Raw genomic sequence first — 9,250 nt, 5'->3', positions numbered from 1 at the left:
CCCCTGTAGACTGCAGGTAAAGAGCACCAGGCTACAAGTATAAAGATGCAATAATTTGGTAACGGAACATATATCTTTGAGTACAATTTGGTAATGTAGAGGAGGAATTCCTTTCATGATACAACTGCATAAAAAAGAGGACTATCTTATTTATTCGTAAATGCATGGCTTCTATCACTGAGCACGTTCACTCCACCCATGATTTGGCACTTTCTCATGTTTATTCATCAAGTCTCTGGGAGTTTGAGTTTTACGAGCCCAAGTTGGTCACCATTTCTATGGTACAATGCACTGCTCTATATTCCAGATTTCTTTAGCATATTGACCGATGGTTCTATCACTGCTGAACTTTCCACTCCCAGCTGTGCTTAATATGGACATCTTTGTCCATCTTTTCCTGTCCCTGAAAGGAGAGCAGAATATAAAAGTTGCTGTTACTATCGAGTAAATTATCTGGAAACTATTCATTGCAATCTTAACATACGTTATTACATATATAGCAAGTATAGTGAAACGATGGTCCTCTAGATATACGGGCACATGGTAATAAACCTTACTAAATGTGTGTAAAAGTGTTTATGTGGCACAAACTTTGATATATGTCTTAAGTTCAAATGTTGCCATAATCTGACTTGTAACTGTTAAAATACATTGGAATAGAGAGCAAATAAAGGTCTCTTCTTGAAATGTAATAAAAAAAACCTTCCTAGTTAGTACCCTTCATTATATTCCACACGTTTATCAGTCTAGTCTCAAGCAAAAACACTACTTTTAAAGGAAAACAAGGATACCTGCAATATAATGTGAATTACTTTATCTGTCTAGTTATTTTTTGCCTATCAAGAAATACAATTTATAGAAGTATAGAGGGAGAACGTGAAGGCTATAATGCTTTGATAACTATAAACTAATTTGAAATTTGTACATAATACATAAAACGAAATGAACATCTGCAGAAGATCTGACTTCTATAGGATGATGAATAAATAGCATGTATATAGTATTTGCTTTACAGGATTGTTTTGATATTTGCTCTTATATGTACAAATTTTTTCAAGATCCTTTTACCTCATGCAAGAATCATGAAGTTAAGCAGAGAAATTAAAACTTTCAATCATCTTATTATTAGAAATCGCTAGCTTAAGCTTAGGATCTTTGATATTAGCACGAGAACAGTGACTTACTTGTAAGCTTCATCCACTTTTGTCTGCGCATCGATGTAGCTGGGAAAATCATAACCAACTAGGAAATAATCACCACGGCCATATCCAGAGTTGCCCTCTAGCGAATCAAGGAGTGGATTGTAGTCATAGCTTCCAAATGCTCCAGACCTTATAAACTCTTTGGCTTCTTCAAATCTAGCATCTGGTTTAAACTGCATAATCATCAACATAAGACAGTCACAAGAAAGTGATCTGAAACAAAATGTACAGCTAAATATTTAGGAAGAACAAAAATACTTAGATGGACATGTAAAAAAGAAAGAACTGGTAATACAAGGTTAACACTAAAGAAAATACACGTCTTCATTTCATGTTGGTATAAATAAGTTCATTTACTTGGCAAAAAAAAAAAAGTTTATCTAGAGAAGGGTGGAAAGGCTTAGCATCCTACCAGTCCATTTTCTCTCTCTTGACGTAGTCGTGGAACTTCATCTGCAGTTGCACCGAAGAGGAAGAAATTCTCCTCCCCAACTTCTTCTCTGATTTCCACATTTGCCCCGTCCAACGTTCCTATTATGAGACAACCATTTAGTGCAAATTTCATATTGCTTGTCCCACTTGCTTCCATTCCTGCTGTGCTAATATGTTGTGATAGTTCACTCCCCGGAATAAGCATTTCCGCGACGGAAACGTTGTAATTAGGAACAAAGACAACCTGAAAGTTAAAATTATTACAAATGTTTGTGAAACTAGTGCTAGTGAAGCACAAATGCAACGAGACAACATTGCAAAATTTGTACGCAAATTTAGTTTACATAGGATTGCATATTAATGGCCATATACTTCAGAACAAAATAGCTGTAAAGCAATAGTTAAATTTTAGGCTCGTTAACACCAAAAAAGAAGACTGAGCTTTTATCACCTTAAGAAGTCCGAATATCCCTCTGTCCCCCTCATTTCTTTACGTTGGGGACAAAGGGCTCAACACACATTGTAAGGCTCCTTTAAAGTATAGTTTCATAAACTAATTTAAACTTTTTTCCTTCTGAATAAAAGTTTATTGTGTAATTTTTTATACAAAAAAAGAATTTTTTTAAATAAGCTACGAAACTATACTTTATATACAACTTAAAATGTGTGCCAAGCAGTAGAAGAAAACTGTAAAAAAAAATGAGAGGGACGGATTATAGATTTACCTTTAGGTAAGAATTAACTTCGGTGTCACTATTGACAACAGCACCAACATCATCCACCAGCTTGACTATTCTTTTAGCATTGGTGTATGTCGCAAATGCTTTGCCCCCAATCATGATGGTGCGTGATGTGGTATTTTTCCGTTCTTCAGGGCTCATTTCCTGTCAAGAGTCATCCACAAATTAATTCGAGGTTGAGTATAATCTAGAATGATGTATAGTAAACTTTTTCCCAAACAATCCAAGCAATGCGTACAAACAAGAATATTAGCATGGAGCATTACCCGATACTCATATAGGAAACAGAAAATAGTGCTATCGAGGACTGTAGCAGTACAAACTGCAATTGTGATTCAAGGTATGACTAGCAACATAGTTAATAGATACTTGCACTCTAAAGCTGTACCATTATGATATAAGAACATAAATTTGGTGGCTTGCAGTGGCTGAACTAACCCTCTAAAAAGAGGGGGGAGGGTGTCTCCCTATATTGAGATGATAAAAATATAAATTCAAAGTTATTTAATGATCAAATACTGATATATCTTTAATAGTTGTATGTTTTCTTATTATTAATCTGAAATAATCGAGCTATATAAGGTTTCAGCCTATATCAGTAACAGTCTCCCTATAATAATCAAGCCACCTGACCTTCACAATTAACATCATGGTATTTTTAAAAGAAATAAGGGGTTTTGGCCCCGCTTGACCCTTACGGGTTCTGCTCCCTGGATGCTTGTACCTCGGACAAAGTGCTAAATATTCATCTTCTGGTATTACAGATTCTTGGATATTGATTAAGGTGGTCAGGTTATATAGCCTGTAATTGCAAAAGAGTATCGAAAAATAACTGAAACCCACCTTTAGTTTCTTGTATCTGTATACCACTCCTAAAATGTTTAACAGCTGCCTTTTGTACTCATGGATACGCTTGACCTGTATGTCAAAAAGGCTATTGGGGTCGATGCTCACACCTGTGACTCGCAATATGTACCGAGCTAGTCGCTGCTTGTTAGCCATCTTGGCTGATTCCCATTCAGCATGAAGGTCTGCATTATCAGCAAACTGCACAAAGAAGTGTCAACAGTCCTATTATTGCTCTGCAAGAAAGCAACGGTTTAAACTCATATTTTCAATATGTTCTGAAACATATTTTATGCAACATACTTTTCGAAGATCCGTGAGTAGGTCAAGATTTGTCACCCATTGGTCAGTTTTCAACCATTTGGTAATCAGCTGACTTAGCTCAGGACTACAGAATCGTAACCAGCGACGAGGCGTTATGCCATTTGTCTTGTTCTGGAACTTGGTAGGCCATACTGAAACATAGTCTGCAAATAACTCGTTCTTTAAAATATCACTGTGTAACTGGGCAACACCATTCACCTGCAAAGAAATGGAAAACAGAACACCAAAAGCTCAATGATAATCATGCTTATATAAACAGGCCTAACAGCAAATTAGATCGAATGCAAAGCCGCAAAGGATGATATAATTTAAAATTTATTGTATAAGTATGAAAGATTTACCGTGTGTGCTGACACCACACAGAGATTAGCCATCCGCACAACTGGTTTTTTAGGATTATGATCCAATATGCGCATCCCAGAGATTTTGCTCTCAAGTTCAGGACGTTTCGACTGTATCATTGCTATAAACTGCAAGAAGTTTAAACTTATATAGACAATAATTACTATTTACGCCGATGCAGATTAAATTTGTAATGATAGGACTGACTGATTACCCTTTTGTCGATTTCTTCTATAATTTCCATATGACGTGGAAGAAGCTTAGACATTACAATTTGTGACCATTTCTCTAAAGCTTCAGGTAGGACAGTGTGATTTGTGTAAGCAATTGTCCTAGGTAAATACAAGTATACAACTAAAGTTAATTTCTTTGACAAAGATACATTACAAAACACTAGAAAGTCGCAGGTAACAAAACATTAAGCTCATATAATCAGTAGACAAATAATTATATTTCTCCAAACAAAAAAGAAGCAGAACAGTACTTTGTTGTTACATCCCATGCCTCATCCCACCCAAGTCCTTCCTCATCCATTAATATTCTCATAAGCTCAGGTATTGCAAGAGTTGGGTGTGTATCATTGAGTTGCACAGCAACCTTGCTAGGGAACTCCGACCATGGTCGCAGAGATCCATCTTTTCTCTCCTTGAATCTGAAAATTATGTCCTGAAAAGGATTCCGAAATTATAAATAGCATGAGAAAAAACGTTTTTGTGTCGTTCTAAGCCATTTGCCCAAGGAAAGATATGCATACTCCCCGGGTAACTAAAGAGTTCATCATATATGTACAATAACCTTGATAAGGCTAAAATTATGCTGTGTATTATTATAATTTGGGCATTTGCTCCCTATCCTACGTAAATAGTATTTGTATGTCCCTTCCACTGGGTAAAGAGTATAAAATTTTCTTTTTCATATTTACCACCACTAAATTGCATATTTACCATCATTAGCATAATTCAAATATCCTACATAATAGATCCGGTGATACTGAGTTGAATGTTTTCATCAACAAGTAAACTTATGCAAAAATGCAATTGTAGCATAAGGAGCGTCCTAAAAATATTAATTGATCCAGAAATTCTTTTAAATTAATAAGCATATAATGGGACAATATGTACTACCTACCGTTTCTTGTAACTAGCATTGTTGCCATGCTTGATAATAATGGCATAGTATAAAGTGTATGTTAAAAAGGATATATATGTAATCACAGAGTACGTACCCACAGTGAAAATGAGGATACGTTTAAACACACACAGAGAGAGAATAAGCAACCTGAAGTGATGCACTGCACAAAAAATATTGTTGCTTCAAGCGTAGAAGCTTCCCATTTTCTGTAGCATCGCCAGGGTATAAAACATCACAGATCTGCACCATCAATAATCTTTCCGTGAGTTCTGTGAAAATTAGACCGTTTTTATCATATGTGTAGTGTATTCTATCAAAATACTGACTAAAAACCTGCCTGCTGAGCTTTAGAATGGAGTTGTGCAGCAGCTTCGTACTGTCCATCATTAAATTGAAACAGATTAAAGTCTTCAGAAATTGCTTTTGCTTCCCAAAGACGAAGACTGTTGGTGTTCTTTGTTTTGTATCCAGGAATTGGCACATCATATGCTAAAGCTTGTAAAACTTCTCCACCCGCCCAGTTCCGGCTGTAGTACAGTATACAGCCAATAACAGAATGTAAAAATAATTAGCTGTAGGAATCACTATGCCATCTACACCACATATTAGTTTTCTCAAATAAGTATAAACTGATTCACTCAAAGCAACCAAAACTGATGCAATGACTTACGATCCATCAGGCTGAACTTCGACATGACCAAAGAATCGAACAGGGAAGACTACATCATGCCTGACGACTTCCCAAGGGCTAAACTTCTGCAGGAGTTTTCACAAAAAATCAAGTTCTTATATGTCAAAAACAGATATAACATTCTAAAGGACATCAAGGTATTCTACCTCTAGCCAGTCTTCAGCAGTTTCTTCCTGACCTGCTTTTGTGATCCGCTGTTTGAAAAGCCCATACCTGTACCTTAAACCATATCCCCATGCTGGCAAACTTAGTGTTGCCATGGAGTCAAGAAAACAAGATGCAAGTCTTCCTAGACCACCATTTCCGAGTGCTGCATCTTTTTCCTGCAAAATTCGATTTTATTAATCAAGTACACTGCGCGCACACAAATATATCAGCTTATTAACAAATGAGATGTTTATGAGTTGGATTACCTGTTCAACAATTTCTTCAAGTTCATGACCAAGTTTGTTTAAAGCATCAGCATATGCATCTTGAATGTCCAAATTTCCGATTGCATTGGTCAAAGCTCGACCTTGGAGAAACTCCATAGACAGATAGTAGGTCTGCTTAGGGTCAACTTTGTGGTAATGCAGATAGGTCTCATTCCATTGCTGCAGAAGAAAAATGTTTATCAACAAATGACTTCTTTGGCCTAAGAATTTGAGCTGATATTCTAAACTAAGCAAATGCTTTCTGGTATAATATACAGTCAGAAAAGGTAAAAATTAAGTCTCCAGGGTCAAGAACTAATTCTCATAATCTCATTCGAACAACAGATTGTAGAAATTAAGCACACTTTTACCCAAAAATGAAGAAGAAAAAAAAGAAAGGAAACTGATGGTAATTGAGAAGACGCTAAAATAACTTCTGACTGGTATTCAAATCAAAAATATTGGAATGCTCCTTCAACTTCATCGTATATAAAAAAAGTCACCTCTTATAGTCTTATGCTTTCAGTTTGGAGGTAACAGCTATTTACAAAGAAAGTTGACAACATGAATAATTGTATGAAACATTCTCATTCCATACACTGTAAAAGTGTATATTAGTGTACAAAATTGTACAGATAAAACAGATAGAATCAGCTCAAAGCTATTTATAAAGCTTAAGCAGTACCTTCAAAAAATCATGTGTCTCGACTTTTAATTTATATGGCAGAACTCACAACCACATGACACGATTAACATCAGTAAATAGTTCCACAGTTTTAATGTTCATAAATGCAAAATCTCAGCAAAAGATTTAACAATAACTTATATACATAATCGAAGAGGCCAGCAAGATTCATCACCTGCACGAGACGATCTCGAACACTCTCAGCAGCTGCATAATAGGCTTGTTCTGGCTCAAACTTGAAAGGAGAAAAATGAGGACTATATTGAGCATGATAATTGATATTGGATGCAATATCCAGTGGCTTTTCAGCTAGTGGATTAGCAACAGCTGGGATTTTCTTAGGAGCACCGTTGGCTTTTTTAGTAGCCTCCATAACTAAAAAACACAGTTAAACAATTCTCAAGCAACACAGCATATTACATATCTTCATCACAAAAAAACATAAAAATTCAACAACACATTACCAGACACTATCACTCTACAATCACAAAAGATATTTTCTAAGCACAAGAATATACATAATTGTAAGAAAAAATGAGTAGAGCACAAAAGTACCAAGTAAGAAAGGCAAGCACCTTTCTTGACACAAGCTTATCAAGATACTATTTTTCCCGAAATGTAGAGATGGGCTAAATGAGAGAGAACTGGGAATATGCTCAGATAAACAAAAAGGTGTGATTTTTATGGTGCTGATCACTGAAAATGATGTGGGTGTTGTTTAAATACAGAAATGAAAATAATATCAGGGAAGAAAAAGAGAGAGAAAAGTGAAACTGATTGATGGGGTTTTGGGAACTAAACTACACAAATAGTAATGGTATCACATGTTTATTTCACATGTGGTCTGTGAGTGTGAGATGGGTATTGGAAACAGCAGAGGAGGAATGGACGGAAGAGAAAAGTTTGGAACTTTTCATGACTTGCTGTGTGAAAAATGAGTGTGTTTTAGTGTGTGTCGAGTCACAAGTATTACTCCTAAAGTCCTGATTCCTAACTTTTTCTGCTGAATATATGAGTAATTTTTAAGAAAAAAAATATGTTTATTTGAAAATCAGAAGCGCATAGAGTAGTCAAATTAGCTACAAAGTCAAATATAAAGCATCCATTAGGCTTATAAATAAGTGCTGAAGTAATTAGTATGCATAACTTTACTCACAAGCCTAAGGAGTAACAGATTTAAATTTTAATAAAGCCTAAATTATTGATCAAGATTCCAAGATCACGACTTTTTATTATATAATTATAAATGACTATCCCTCACTCCGTATATGGAGCAATCTGCCACTTTTGAGTCTGTAAAGTAAGTAACCGAAATCAAAATGAAAGGGCAAAAGAAAAGAAACGCTAGAAGGAGGGGTCGAACCTCCGACCTTGTGGTTAACAGCCACACGCTCTAACCAACTGAGCTATTCCAGCAGATGTTTAGGTATGTTTCTTTTCCAATATTGACATAAATTTGAGTAGACATGGCACTAGGGATGGCAAAATAATCCGATCCGACGGATATCAGATCCGAAACCCGAAATTTTGGATATACCGAACCCGATTTTTTGGATTTGGATTTGGATATGGATTTAATTTTCAAACCCGAAAATTTTTGGATTTGGATTTGGATATTAGGTATACCGATCCGAAACCCGATCCGAAATCCGAAATCCGATCCAAACCCGATCCGAACCCGAAACCCGAAAAAAACCTGAATATATAATATTATATATACATATAATATTATATACATATTATTTTATATATAACTTAATATATTACATATCATATATATATATTATATATTTTTTAGAATATATATTTATCTTTAACTTAAAAATTGACTAATAATTAAATCATATAAAATTAAATTATAGAATGATTCAAGAGGTTAATATGGTGAATAAACATTTTCTAATTGGGTTGATTAATAATATATTAATTATATATATATAAACTAAATTGATATTGTAATATAATGATTGAAAATGATTAAATTCATATATCATAGTGCTCCATGTCGCGAGTACGATTTCGAGTGCAATATTTATAATTATAAATATTTTCAGATTTTGGGTTTGGGTTTCGGGTTTCGGATATTCAATTCAAAAAAAATTTCGGGTTTCGGGTATACCCGAATCCGATCCAAAATCCATTGGATCGGGTTCGGGTATTCATTTTCGGGTATTTTTCGGGTTCGGGTCGGGTTCGGGTATGGATAAAAATTTCGGGTTTGGATATGGATTTGGTCATACCCGACCCGATCCGACCCGATTGCCATCCCTACATGGCACTGACAATGTGTGCTAATGCAACTTGCAAACAGCTCAATCTCATGTGCCAAAAACACTGCAATAGCCGAGGACATGATAACACTGTTACCAAATCACATTTCCAATCTACAACAGTTAAATATTCAACCACAATAACTCTATTTCCGGTGCAATAGTGTTTGCCTA

At 35.4% G+C, this 9,250-nt stretch overlaps 1 protein-coding gene and 1 non-coding gene across 3 annotated transcripts; both read right to left on the bottom strand.

Annotated features, from left to right (window-relative positions):
* Positions 1-32: 32 nt before the first annotated feature.
* LOC108208895 (alpha-glucan phosphorylase, H isozyme) lies at positions 33-7,685 on the bottom strand. 2 transcript variants are annotated; one of them, XM_017379488.2, is made up of 16 exons: positions 7,382-7,685; positions 6,982-7,181; positions 6,122-6,301; positions 5,855-6,031; positions 5,688-5,773; positions 5,355-5,544; positions 5,165-5,257; positions 4,371-4,552; positions 4,101-4,218; positions 3,886-4,014; positions 3,524-3,742; positions 3,218-3,421; positions 2,360-2,518; positions 1,615-1,878; positions 1,185-1,375; positions 33-403 (listed from the first exon to the last, which is right to left on the bottom strand). In XM_017379488.2, exons 2-16 carry the CDS (start codon positions 7,177-7,179, stop codon positions 277-279), a joined length of 2,517 nt encoding a protein of 838 aa, XP_017234977.1. In that variant the 5' UTR covers positions 7,180-7,181; positions 7,382-7,685; the 3' UTR covers positions 33-276. The 2 variants fall into 2 exon arrangements, with proteins under 2 accessions (XP_017234977.1, XP_063943997.1); XM_064087927.1 differs by having other exon boundaries at positions 7,362-7,585.
* Positions 7,686-8,148: 463 nt separating this feature from the next.
* TRNAN-GUU (transfer RNA asparagine (anticodon GUU)) lies at positions 8,149-8,222 on the bottom strand. The gene has a single exon. It is a non-coding gene; the product is annotated as a tRNA-Asn (tRNA).
* Between the last annotated feature and the right edge of the window lie 1,028 nt (positions 8,223-9,250).

This window comes from Daucus carota, chromosome 2 (genome assembly GCF_001625215.2).
Source record: "Daucus carota subsp. sativus chromosome 2, DH1 v3.0, whole genome shotgun sequence".
Classification (NCBI taxonomy): domain Eukaryota; kingdom Viridiplantae; phylum Streptophyta; class Magnoliopsida; order Apiales; family Apiaceae; genus Daucus; species Daucus carota.
This window is presented reverse-complemented; position numbering and strand designations above follow the sequence as displayed.